General features: G+C 38.5%; 1 protein-coding gene across 1 annotated transcript in view; it reads right to left on the bottom strand.

Annotated features, from left to right (window-relative positions):
* RPGRIP1L (RPGRIP1 like) overlaps positions 1-14,384 on the bottom strand; it is a 134,922-nt gene that overhangs the window by 43,148 nt on the left and 77,390 nt on the right. The window contains exons 17-19 of the mRNA XM_060172153.1: positions 13,898-13,999; positions 13,297-13,459; positions 8,692-8,762 (exon numbers count right to left, since the gene is read on the bottom strand). Of these exons, the coding sequence (XP_060028136.1) occupies positions 8,692-8,762; positions 13,297-13,459; positions 13,898-13,999 (336 nt within the window). The remainder of the gene's footprint in view (positions 1-8,691; positions 8,763-13,296; positions 13,460-13,897; positions 14,000-14,384) is intronic.

Genomic DNA, 14,384 nt, shown 5'->3' with positions numbered 1-14,384 from the left:
ATGTTCCCAGCTATGACCATGGGCTATGAGCTCAGACAGAGACTCAGAGGTTACAATGGCTGATCTGTCCATTGTGGGCCAGATAGATGGAGTAAACAATCAATTATATTTATATACTTTCTTCAGGTTTGGGAGCTACTCTCTGCTCTAATCTAGCTGTCTAGCACTATCCTCAACACTGACATCATTTTTCCAGACAATGTTTTTAGTCCACCTGCATGTTAGCAATCAAACTCAAACAAACATTATTAAAGTCATGGGCCCCTAAGAACATGCCTAAAGTAGACTTTTTAGCTTCTCTCTACCCTAAGATCCCTACTTTTTTTTTTAAATTTTATTTAAGAAAGGATTAGTTAACAAAACCATAAGGTAGGAGGGGTATAACTCCACACAATTCCCACCACCCAATCTCCATAACCCACCCCCTCCCCTGATAGCTTTCCCATTCTCTATCCCTCTGGGAGCATGGACCCAGGGTCATTGTGGGTTGCAGAAGGTAGGTCTGGCTTCTGTAATTGCTTCCCCGCTGAATATGGGCGTTGACTGGTTGGTCCATACTCCCAGTCTGCCTCTCTCTTTCCCTAGTAGGGTGTATCTCTGGGGAAGCTGAGCTCCAGGACACATTGGTGGTAAGATCCCTACTTTCATCTGCTCTATTCCTACTTGTTGGTTCTTGGTTATTGTTCAATTTTATTGTTTTGTCTTGTTTTATATCTTGCCACCTTTCAGCCACCAAGTTGCAGATGCTACTATGATTCCATCCTGACATCCCCGGGAAGACAACCTCAACAGTGTGTCCCAGGACCTCACCTCTCCAGAACCCCATCCCATGAGGGAAAAATAGACACAGGCTGGGGGTGTGCATCAATGGGCGAATGCCCATGTTCAGTGGGGAAGCAATTACAGAAGCCATAATTCTCACCTTTTTTTACCCCCAAAAGAATGCTGGGAAGATGACCAGATGCCTCTGAAACCCAATTCTATCAAGAACCCAAGACATGGGGGCCAGATGGGAGTGCACAGGGTTAAGTGCACAAAGAGAGAAGCACAAGGACAAGTGCAAGTATCCCGATTTGAGCCCCTGGCTCCCCACCCGCGGGGGGGGGGGGCGCTTCAGGGGCAGTGTCGCAGGTCTGCAGGTATCTTTCTCTCCCCATCTTCCTGTCCTCTCTCAATCTCTCTCTGTCCTATCCAACAGCAACAATAACAACAATGGACAAAATGGCTGCCAGGAACAGTGGATTTGTAGTGCAGGCACTGAGCCCCAGCGATAATCCTGCAAGCAAGCAAGCAAGCAAGCAAACAAGCAAGCAAACAAGCAAAGAAACAAAGAAGAACCCCAAGATTCAGAGAGAGAAGAAGGAAAAAGGAAGGACATTTGGAAGTAGCAATAGGTACAAATGTGACTTAGAAAGGAAGGGAAGGCAGAACCATAGGAAAAAATGGGCAACTATAAATATAGTTATAGAAACAAGAGTCAACCCATATCTGTGACCTTGGGAGAACTACTGCTGCTTCCAATAGAAAGAATGAGGAGACAATTCTTGTAGTGGGAATGCTGTGGAATTATACCATGGATGTCTTATAATTTTGTAAATCAGTATTAAATAACTAATAAAAAAGAGAGGAAAAGTAAAAACTGCTGCTGCCAGAAATGCAGGCACCCAGCCCCAGTGATTATATTGGTGATCAAATATATATCTATTTATGGTTTGTTAGTTTCTTTTTATTCCCCTCTCTTCTCTATCAATGTGATTATTCAATATATATATACCTTTCCCATTTTGGGAGCTACTCTCTTCCCTGATCCAGCTTTCTGGCCCTTTTTCCAGTCCTGACATCATCTCCCCAGACAATAACTTGGATCCACCTGCATATCAGATGTCAGGCTCAGGAAAAAACTAGTTGGGTCATGGGCCCTTTGGAATATACCTAAAATAGACTTACTAGCTATCTACAAAATGGAGACCCCAAATCTTTATCTGTAATATTCCAGTCTTTAGGTTCATGATTAGTCAACAGTTTGCTCTGCTTTCTATCTTAACTCTTTTTTCAGTCACCAGGTTTCAGATGCAACCATGATGCCAACCGAACTTCCGTGGGCAGATGACTCCACCAATGTGGCCTGGAGCCCTACTTCCCCAGAGCTCTGACCCACTAGGAAAAGAGAGAGAGACAGACTGGGAATACAGATCAACCTGTCAATGCCCATGTTCAGCAGGGAAGCAATTACAGAAGCCAGACCTTCTACCTGCTGCACCCTGTAATGATCCTGGGCCCATACTCCCAGAGGGTTAAATAATAGGAAAGCTCTCGGAGAGAGGATGGGATACGGCGTACTAGTGGTGGGAACTGTGTGGACTTGTACCCCTTTTATCCTATGGTTTTGTCAGTGTTTCCATTTTATAAATAAAAATTTTAAAAAAGAGAATTAGTTGACTATTTTAGAATATCTTTCTTTCACTTGACATTTTTGTTTAATTGAATTTCTTTATTCTACCTTACTTAAGAACAATATAATTCCACTGAGATATTAGCAATGATGCTAATATATGTATTGTTCTACTGAAAGTCTAATGCAGACTTCCTTAACCTCAGCAGTACAGGAAATTTGGGACAGATTTATTGTGGGTTTTGTGTATTATAACATATGTTGCAGCAATTCTGACCTTTACCCACTAGATGACAGTAGCAGTCCCTCCCTGTGACAATCAAAAAGGCTTCTAGCCATTTTCAAATGTCCCTTGTGGGGGATATTGCCCCAGTTGTACTAAACTGATATCATTTACATAACATTTTCCCATACATTGAATTTTATTTTCCTATTTATGCCTTTTTTTTCTTTTCCGATACAAAGAGTGGCAGAGATAGATTGAAAGAAAGATACACACAGCACAGAAGTCTTCCCTAGTGTAATGGTGACTAGCCTTGAAGTCGGGTTGTGTTCATTTTATTTTATTTTTTAATGCAACACCAGGCAATGGGCTGTGGGCCTCATGTGTGCTCAAGTGCAGCCAACCTGACTCAATTGAAAAAGCAATTGTACATACCTGTAGGGAGGATACGACGCACTATTCCATCATCTATAGAGTTCACTCTGGTGCTCACATATTAGGCAGGGGATAGAAGGCAGGGCTTCATACCCAATAAGGTATGCTTTCTTCCTCTGAGCTACCTCCCAACTCTGAACACTACTTAGAAGATGGATAAGATGTTTAGATAACAGTATCACTCCGTAGTATTTCATTATTTATGCCAGGAAAAAACTCTAAGTCAGTTAGCCTTCTACTTTATAATTGAGGCAGTCTATCCTTTTATATAGAAAGGTTGCTGGGATTATTGTGTTCTTGACCTCTGAAACTCATAACGTGCATTACTGCCTATATTAGAAGGATACAGGGGATGGGTGGTGGCACACTCAGTAGAGTATATATAATATAGTATACAAGGACCTGGGTTCAAGTCCCCAGTCTCCACCTGCAGGGGGAAAGCTTCATAAGCTGTGAAGCAGTACAGCAGGTGTTTATCTCCTCCTTCCCTCTCAGTTTCTCTCTGTCCCTATTCTAACAAAGAAAGAAAGAAATATATACAGCTTTTCCTTGCTGCCACATATCTCCATCATTGAGATGTCACAGTGAAAGCAGGACATGCCTTTTCTTTTCTTCTTCTTCTTTTTTTATTTATAAAAAGGAAACATTGACAAAACCATAGGATAAGAGGGGTCCAACTCGATACAATTCCCACCGCCAGAACTCAGTATCCCATCCCCTTCCTTGACAGCTTTCCTGTTCTTTAACCCTCTGGGAGTATGGACCCAAGGTCATTGTGGGATGCAGAAGGTGGAAGGTCTGGCTTCTGTAACTGCTTCCCTGCTAAACATGAGCATTGACAGGTCGATCCATATTCCCAGCTGTTTCTCTCTTTCCCTAGTGGGTTGGGGTTCTGGGGAATCGGAGCTCAGGACACATTGGTGAGGTCATCTGTCCAGGGAAGTCTGGTTGGCATCGTGCTAGCATCTGGAACCTGGTGGCTGAAAAGTTAACATATAAAGCCAAACAAATTGTTGACTAATCATGAACTTAAAGGCTGGAATAGTGCAGATGAAGAGTTGGGGGACCCTCCATTTTGTAGATAGCTAGTAGGCATATTTTAGTTATATTCCAAAGGGCCTGTGGTTATACTAGTTTCTTTTTTTCTCCCTGATTCTGAAATCTGATATGCAGGTGGATCGTAGTTATTGTCTGGGGAGATGATGTCATGGCTGGAAAAAGGACCAGAGAGCTAGATCAGGGAAGAGAGTAGCTCCCAAATATGGGAAAGGTCTCCTGGTACTCTTTTATATTGTAATGTAACTATTCAGTTACTATTTGAATTTTCATTAACACTGCTTCTCCATTTATATAGCTGCTTTCTGAGGGCAGGGCCAGAATACTTCATTTGTCTCCTTGGAAGGGAGAATGGTGGGGTATGTGATCACAAACTGTAGATAGTGAATCTCTAAGTTATAACAAGAGGAATGAGTATATAGGATTGTTTCTTTCCCATCATCACTGGGGCTTCACTGTTGCATGCTGACTTTTTCAGAAAGAATGACAGATATACAAACGGTATGGAGCAGGTATACCCCTGCTGAGATGTTATTTTGTAAATCAATATTAAATCACTAATAATAATAGTAATAATAATAATAATAATACAGATACAGGGAAAGACAGCACAGCGTCAAAGCTTCTCTGAGTGTAGAATGGACCAGATTTGAACCTGGGTAGTAACCATGATAAAGCAAGCACACTAATCAAGTGAACTTTCTTGTTGGCCTATCAGTATTTTTATAGATTGATCTGATAAACATATTCCTTGGTATCTGCCATCTTATGCCCCAGATTCATGCTTTTAATATTTTTTTATCTTTTAAAAATATTTTATTTATTTATTCCCTTTTGTTGCCCTTGTTATTTTATTATTGTAATTATTGTTGTTGTGATTGATGTAATTGTTGGATAGGACAGAGAGAAATGGAGAGGGGAGGGGAAGACAAGAGAGGGAGAGAGAAAGACAGACACCTGCAGACCTCTTCACCACCACAGGTGGGGAGCTGGGGGCTTGAACTGGGATCCTTACACCGGTCCTTGCGCCTTGTGCCACATGCGCTTAACCCGCCTGACTCCTGCTTTTAATATTTTTATTGTAAAATAGCTTAATTGTATAGGCATTAGAAATTGATGGAGTAGGCAAAGTTGTACAGAAGAACTAGTGATACATTAAAAAGAATAATATACGGAGGGGATCTGCCAAGTAGACAGAGCAATGCTTTGGTCTTTCTCATCTAATAGGGAAATATTTGGACAAAACAGAAAGAAATGTCTTTAGATGCAGGCTGATTGTATTAGAAGGTTCTTTGTAAAGTATGATGGTTAATTTTATGCATGTCAACTTAAATGGGCTATTAGGTCTCCAGATATTTGATCAAACATTATACAGGTGTATCTGTTAACATTTTCTGACACTAACATTTGAATTGGCAGATTGATTAAAGCCAATTACCCTTCTTAATGTGGGTCTCTTCTATAAATTGAAAAGCTGAAGAGATGAAAAAAGGCTGAGTAGACGGGATACCCTCCTGAATCACTACCTTGACTTGGGGCACTGATCAAGCCTTTAGTCTTGAACTAAAACAGTGACTCTCTTTATATATCCAGTTTGCCTGCTTAGAACTGATATCCTAAAAAGACATCATAAAGTACCTAGTGAAATAGTTTCTACTTAGACCTAGATACCCTCCTCACCTATCTTCTACTGCACATCCCTCAACCACTCTAAAGCTAACCTTGTCAGACAAAGTAAAGACTATTAAAGCTGAATGAAGGCAAGAGATTGGCACACTTTAATGAGGACTCTTTAGTCACTACCAGGTCACCCCATCACCTGGGGCCCTAGTCAGGGAGTCCTGCAATTCCCACACAGATATGATGGGCCTAGACTTCTAACAGATCCCTCTCACCACTATCTCTGGTCATCTCCATCAAACAACATAATGGACCCCTCTGTGGGCCCCTATCAGACCTGGCCCTCAATGTGAATCAATAATAGCAGGGAATGTTCCATTTTCTGAAGGGAGGTTGGACAGCATACTTTGCCTATCACCTGAGGATGATGGGTCCTGAAATTGGCGCAGCCTGGAATGTTCCTAGCCATGACAACAGAATGTGAGCTCAGACTTACAGGGATGCAGAGGTTACAGAGGTTCCTGTGCTGACTATGGGCCCCAGATCACATCAGTGGGGTTTACAGTTTATACTTTTCCCATATTTGGGAGCTACTCTCTTCCCTGATCTAGCTTTCTGGTCCTTTTTCCAACTTTTTCCAACACCATCCCCCCAGACAATAGCTTAGGTCACTTGCATATTGGCTGTCAGACACAGGCAAAAACTAGTTGGGTCATGGGCCACTTGGAATATACCTAAAACAGACCTATTAGCTTTTTCCAAAACAGAGACCCCAAATCTCCATCTGCAATATTCTTGCCTTTAGGTTCATGATTAGTCAACAATTTGCTCTGCTTTCTATCTTAACTCTTTTTCAGCAACCAGGTTCCAGATGTAACCATGATGCCAACTGGCCTCCTCAGGGCAGACGACTCTACTAATGTGTCCTGGAGCCCTACGTTCCCAGATCCCTGCCCCACTAGGGAAAGAGAGAGACAGGCTGGGAGCATGGGTTGACTTGTCAATGCCCATGTTCAGTGGGGAAGCAATTACAGAAGCCAGACCTTCCACCTTCTGCACCCAAAAATGACCCTGGGTCCATACTCCCAGAGGGTAGAGAATAGGAAAGCTATCAGGGGAGGGAATGGGATATGGAGTTCCGGTGGTGGGGATTGTGTGGAATTGTACCCCTCTTATCCTATGGTCTTGTCAATATTTCCATTTTATAAATAAAAACTTTAAATAAAAAAAAAGAACTTATACCCATCAGCTCTTCCAGTTTTGAGACTAAAAAAACTATACTGTTGACTCCTGAGTTTCCACCTTGTTGACTAAAGAATCTTGGGACTTATCAGTCTCTATAATGTGAGTCAATTCCTTATAATAAATCTTTAAATAAGTTTATTTATATTACTTCTACTGTCAAATGCTCCAATAGAGAGTGAGAATTTCTATTGGTTTGATAATTTAAAATTTCAGATTTGATAGAATCTGCTAACATGACATTTTAAGAGTATAAAGAAGCACTGCAATTGTTACCAGTAAAGCAGAAATTTTAAAAACAGAAGTACAACTAATCATTTCAAGAAAATTAATGTAAATGAATAGGAAATGCCAGAGCCTTTTATTTTCATTTACTTTATAAAAATGTTTTCTCCCTTATGAAAAAACAATGCTCTGGCAAGTAGCACATTTCTGATATGAACTGAAATATAATTTCTTTTCTTTAAAAAAAGACTTACTCAGCATAAGGATAAGGGTTTGAGCCCCACCTACAGGGGAGTCGCTTCACAGTTGTTGAAGCAGGTCTGCAGGTGTCTATCTTTCTCTCCCCCTCTGTCTTCCCCTCCTCTCTCCATTTCTTACTGTCCTAACAATGATAACATCAATAACAACAACTTCAACAATCAAAAAAAGAAAAAAAAAAAAGGGCAACAAGGGGGGGGGAAAGACTTACTAACATCACTCCAACATATACAGTGCTGAACTTAGCCAGGCATTCCTGCATGCAAATCCTGGGCTCTACCTCTGAGTCTGTCTAATAGATACACAATACGTTTTAACAATGTGCTACAAAACAAAATACATTTACACAAGATTACTTTCTAAGAAGGTTTACTATTTGGACAGAAATATAATAACCTTAATGGTTTGTCAGCAAGCATGTTTAGATATGAATAATCTGTGAATCAACTTTTGTCAGTTCTATGCAATTTCACATGTTGAATTCTTTAAAAATCAAATTTGCTTTAATACATCTCTGAAAAAAAAATCACAAAAGTGAACTAGGTTGTTGGTATGCATGAGACCCCTTCTGTTTCATTTGGTTTAAATCCCCCCTGCTTAACACTATTCTATTTACATAACCACTGCATTCTATTTACATAACCACTGTTAACAAGCACCACCCTCCCTCCAGGGCATTGGTGGTTCAGTGATAGGATTCTCGCCTGCTCCGCCCCCTACTTGTCACACTCTGATTTTCACCAGTCACTTTTCTCTCCACCCTCTCTATGTCACATCCTGTTTCCACCCTACTTAGCAAGTATATATAAAGACAGCATTGTGAGTTTTAGGGTACTTGAGTTTAGCTTAGCTCGGTTTAGATTCTGCTGCATCCTGCATGAATAAAGAGATACTGCCTACAGCTCAACCATGAGTCCCTGGTCATCTGTTACCCGTCCGTGAAGCCAGCCCGGCAAAAACAACATAGCCCATCGAAAACAACACTAGGTTTAGCAATTAACTCCAAAAGAGGCTGATGGTAGGCATTCTTACATGTGAGGAAAACAATGCTTACATGCTATGCCCAAGATATAACAAAACTGAAAATTACATTTTCCTACAGTAGATTATTATTTGAGTGAAATTATGAAAATTTCCAGAAACATATATTCATTTTAATATTTTCATATGTGGAGACTGATATTTTATGAGTAATGCAACTTCATTTCAGGATATTTCTAGTTGATATCAAATTACTGACCTGTCTGAGATTCGTAGAAAGTGGTCCTGGAATAACACACTCATCACTGTCAGATGCTTTGTCTTGCTCATCTGGTAAAAAAAAATGATAATTTTTTGGTTTAAATCTATTAAACCAAATGTATTTTTCCTTTTTTATTAGTCATCTAACAGTGTTTCACAAAGTCGTAAGATTTCACGCGTATTAATATCATGCCCCATACATGACAAATACAAGTCACCAAACTCTCTACCTAAAATTCTGTGCTCCTCAAAAAAACCCACTATAGTTCTTACAATATCTAACACACTATATCAATTACATTTTTTGCTTTGTGTAATGCAGAGAAATAAAGCTAGCCTTTCATGGTTATATAGGGAGAATTGGGGGGAACATAACTTTGGTGGTGTGTAGTGATCCTACAATCCTACAATCTCATCAGCCACGATTAATCATAAATAGAAAAATGACTTGAAAAAAAGTCTGACACTCAAAGAGCAGTATGATAATCATAGCTGGACATTTCTTAGCAGCAGACATACATTTACCACATATTCTAGAAGAGAAGGAAAAAAGACTAAAAATTGTTTAGTCTTATTGAAAATAAAACACACTTTGTTATAGTTTGAAATAAAGCAAATTATTTTAAAAAACTGAGTGAAATTATTATTTTTTAAATTTATATATATTTATTTATTTTCCCTTTTGTTGCCCTTGTTGCTGTAATTATTTTTGTTGTTATTGATGTCGTTGTTGTTGGATAGGACAGAGAGAAATGGAGAGAGGAAGGGAAGACAGAGAGGGGGAGAGAAAAATAGACACCTGCAGACCGGCTTCACTGCCTGTGAAGTGACTGGGTGGGGAGCTGGGGGACTGGAACCAGGATCTTTAAGCCAGTCCTTAACACTTTGCACCACGTACATTTAACCCACTGCGCTACTGCCCAACCCCTTTTCAAGAATTCTATCTTTGGTGTTGTAACAATAAAAGCTATTGACATATACAGGATCACCTGTGATCTCTCCTATGGTATCTTCCAGGCAGGAATTTTATAGTTTTTCATGTTTAGATAAGTGGCTCATTTTGAAATTTTCTAAAAGAATATAAGGTTTGCATCTAGATTTTCTTCATGTAGATGTTCAGTTGTTCCAGCCTCATCTGTTCAAATAACTATCTGTAATCTACTGTATTGCATTTGATTCTTTGCTAAGGATTAGTAAACTATATTTGCATGGGCTAGCTTAAAAGACAAACAAACAACAGAGTTAAGACTTCTGGAGATGGAACCAGGATAGTATGGTCAGTGAGGATTTCCCCAAAGAAATGCCATTTTCTTTCTCTTTTCTTTATTGGAAGAATTAATGGTTTACAGTCAACAGTAAAATACAGTAGTTTGTACATGTGTAACATTTCTCAGCTTTCCACATAACAATTTAACCCCATCTAGGTCCTCCTCTGCCATTATGTTCCAGAAATGCCATTTTCTGAAGGTGGGTGAGCACATGAATTGTGGTTAGAGGAGGGTGGAGTGAGTGAGCACTTCAGATGTGCAGGCATGGCATTCACCAGCTGCCACTGGTTCAGTGTTCTTGTGCAACTCAGTAACAGAAGATAACCTGTTGGCTCTGGCTCTCAAGACTAGGGTCAAGGAATTTACTGAGGGCCAAACTTTCCTTGACTCAAGAGGGTCCTGATCACTAAACAGATAAGAGAATGGTATGATTTGCATTAGTATGTGTGTGATAAAGCTGAGAGAAGCTTGGAATTCTCCCTCCAGCCTGTGCACAGCCTAAGGCTCGACCAGCAATGCCACGTGTCATTGTCTTCTCCCTCCTACACCACAGGTCACAGTTCTATTGCACTACAATATACCCACAGCACCACCTGCTGTTAAACAACCAACAAGATCAGCAGGCCTATAATAACAACATGCAGAACTGAAACAAAACAAATATGGAACTCCCTAGAGTTATTCATAAAGAAAAGGAATCGCTAATAGAAACCTACAAAAAAGTAGAACTGGAGGACTTATGAAAGAACTTAGAGCAGCCAATTTAAGGATGTTTAGACAATTGAACAAGGCATCAAGACCTGGAGAAGAAGAAAAAAGGAAGGACACTTGGATGAAGTAATAAGTGTATGTGTGACTTGGTAAAGAAGAGAAGATGAGGCCATAGGCAAAAAAAAAAAAAAGGCAAATATATACAAATATAGACAGATAGGTTTAGAAATAAAGTTAACCCATATCTGCAACCTTAGGATAACTGTTGTAGCTTATAATGCAGGAGATGGGGATACAGAACTCTGGTGGTGGGAACAGTGTGGAGTTGTACCCGTTTCTTGTAATTTTGTAAATCAACATTAAATCACTAATAAAATAAAAAATAAATGTTAGACAAGGAAAATATAAGAAAAAAGAAAAAGAAGAAACAGGGATTCAAGAGATCTTTACCAATGTGATAAAAACATTTAAAGGAAAAAATTCCAAACAGATATATCATGCATAGCATTCATTGAAGGAAATTCACAGTAGCTTGAAAATAACAAAAAATATCAATTAAAAAAAAGTCAATAAAAAAGCTGGCAAAGATGCTAGCAAGATGCGACCAGGCTTCTCTGGACAGACAACCCCACCAATGTGCCTTGGAGCTCCGCTTCTCCAGAGCCCTTCCCCACTAGGGAAAGAGAGAGGATGGGAGTATGGATTGACCTGTCAATGCCCATTTTTCAGTGGGGAAGCAATTACAGAAGCCAGACCTTCAACCTTTTGCATCCCACAATGATCTTGGGTCCATACTCCCAGAGGGTTAAAGAGTATTAAAGCTATTAGGGGAAGGGTTGGTATACGGAGGTCTGGTGGTAGGAACTGTGCAAAGCTGTATCCCTCTTAGCCTATGGTTTTGCCAATGTTTCCTTTTTATAAATAAAATTTTTTTAAAAAAGCTGGCAAAAGATCCTAATAGACATTTCTCCAATGAAGATATACAGATAGTCGACAGACATGCAAAAATGTTCTATGTTACTTATTTTAAGGGAAATTAAGATGGAGACTTGTCTCAAGTGGCCTCCCCCAGGGCTCTGTTCTGGCTCCTACACTATTTAATATTTACATCAATGACCTCCCAGAAACTTCTTCAAGGAAGTTCATCTACGCCGATGACACCTGCTGTGCAACTCAGGCATCAAAGCTGGCAGTCAGCTGAGGTAAAGAACAAACACCTCATCACAGACCCCTGCAAGCGTCAACCCGGCTTTGACCTAGCACGTTATGATTGGGCCCTCCTCAATCGCTATCGAACAGGCCATGGCCGGTGCGCCGCTATGTTCCATCGCTGGGGAGCCAGAGACGACCCGAACTGCCCCTGCGGCTACAGACAGACTATGACCCACATAGTCAACGACTGCCACCTCTCCAGATTCAAAGGAGGTCTCGAAACTTTACATCAGGCTCAACCTGATGCTGTTGACTGGCTACGGAAGAAGGGCAAACGCTAGAAGAAGAAGGGAAATTAAACAAAAAATACAACTGGGTGCCACGTTACTTGGTGATAATTATCTACATCAAAGACCGAGAACAAATATTGGCAAAGATGTGGAGAAAAGCAACGATGCTATTAGTGGGAATTTGAATCAATGGAAAATGATATGGAGAGTTCTTTAAAAAATAAAGAATGGAAGTATTTATAATCCAGTAACCTAGGCATTTATCCAAAGGAGATGACACAATAATTTGGAAGAACTTATTCACTCCTACATTCCTAACTTCAATATTCACAATAGTCAAAGTATGGAATCAAATTAAATGCCTATCAACAAATGACTAGATAAAGAAAATATAGGATTTTACTCAATGTAATACTACTAACTTGGTCACTAAAAATGAAATCATGCAAGAAACTAGAAATGATTACATTAAATAAAATACATAAATAAGAGAAAGACAATTACTAAATAAGTAAAAGACAATTACTAAATAATTTTACTATAATAGATAAAGATAACTAAAAGAACTTGTAAAAAGTGATATTGATAACCAAACTGATGTAGACTTTTTGAAAACTATGGTGGTTATTATAAGAAATGGGAGAGAGAGGCAGGAAGAGGTGGGCATAGGTGAAGGGTTCCATTTGGTATGACAGTACAGAAACTTTGGTGGTAAGTGCAATGAGTTACATGTACAAGCACACAAAGATATCTTTGAAACTATACTCCTAAATCCTATTCTATTATAAACCAATAAATATTTATTTTTAAAAGTATGGGTAGTAGATGTTTCCCAACCTAACCAACAACATTGTTGAAAAGTCAAGTTATTGTTGTTATTTAGAGGCACTTTAAGGCATCTAGAATAATCCAGATAATACTGAACTCAATGAGTAATTTGAAATGCTGAGAAAATAGTCAACAGTAAGACAGCAGTCTACTGTGGCATTCAAAGTTGAAATAATATATGTAATTATTCCACTTTATAACAAATGCATAGGCTAAACTATACCTCATCAGCTCTTCTAAGAAATAATATAATCAAGTAGATCCACTATTAAATGAAGTTGTTCTATGAGACATACATTAACAGACTAAAGAAAACAAAAATTTAAGTAATATTAACTTATAAAAGAAAGTCACCTTCTGGTTCCAATTCCTCAGTTATTTCTGTTTCATCTTCAGAAGAAGTTGAATTATGTTCTGCAATTTGACCTTCAGATAATAATGATACATCAGGATCTCTCCTGAGTTGCACTTCCTCAGCATTCTCTTTTGCTCTAGCTATACCTCTTTCTTGTGAAACCTAAAGGTAAGACAGTATACTAAGCAAATATTATTGCTTAAATCATATTCAGAGCATTCTTATTGAAGTGCTTGAATAATAAGGCACAGAAACTTGAGACAGAGAAGCAAAATACATATGTATAACTCATTAGGAAATAGTCACTTCAATTACAGATAAATGAAAATATGCAGAGAAATAAAAATCTGGTTATACTAAAGATGAGAAATGCATTAATCTGAAAATGAATTTATTCAATATGTTAATTCACATATTGATTTACTACCTGCTACTATTAAGAGTACATGTAGCTGTTACATGTATCTTATTTTTTATCTTTCTATTCCAAGGAAGTCATAAAAAAATATAAAAAAGGATTGATGCTATGATTTTCTTACCCACATAATACAAAAAAGTCCCTATGAATCAAATTAAACTTTAAAAAAATAATTTACATACTTTGGGAATATGTGATACAGTTGTCATACTAATTTCCATTTCTGGTTTACTTTGCACTTCTTGTAAGATTTCTTTCATATCTTCAGCAGGAGTAGAAGCTTCCTTATAAATAAGGTGAAAATATGCATATATTTGATTGTATTTATTAAATTCCACATCATTCTAATATCATTATAGATATAATACACTAATAAAGATTAAAAGCATATATAGTAGTCTCCTTTGTAACAATGAATTTAGGGGATTTTTCACTAATATGTGATATTCTCCATGGTACAGTTTGATACTTCTCATATGTAATTTAAGAATTACAAGTGTAGCTCCTTAAAGCATTATTTATACTGTCAAAAAAAAAAAAAGCTGGAAAAATTTTAAATGTTCAACAACAGGGAATTAGTTAAATATGCTATATTCAAATATCTGAGTTCCATGTGGCCATAAAAATTATAATATACAATGTTGAGTGAAATAAGTCAGAAACAGAAGG

The sequence above is a fragment of the Erinaceus europaeus genome, chromosome 2, assembly GCF_950295315.1.
Source record: "Erinaceus europaeus chromosome 2, mEriEur2.1, whole genome shotgun sequence".
NCBI lineage: Eukaryota > Metazoa > Chordata > Mammalia > Eulipotyphla > Erinaceidae > Erinaceus > Erinaceus europaeus.
The sequence above is the reverse complement of the archived record's forward strand: the minus strand, read 5'-3'. Positions and strand labels throughout refer to the sequence as shown.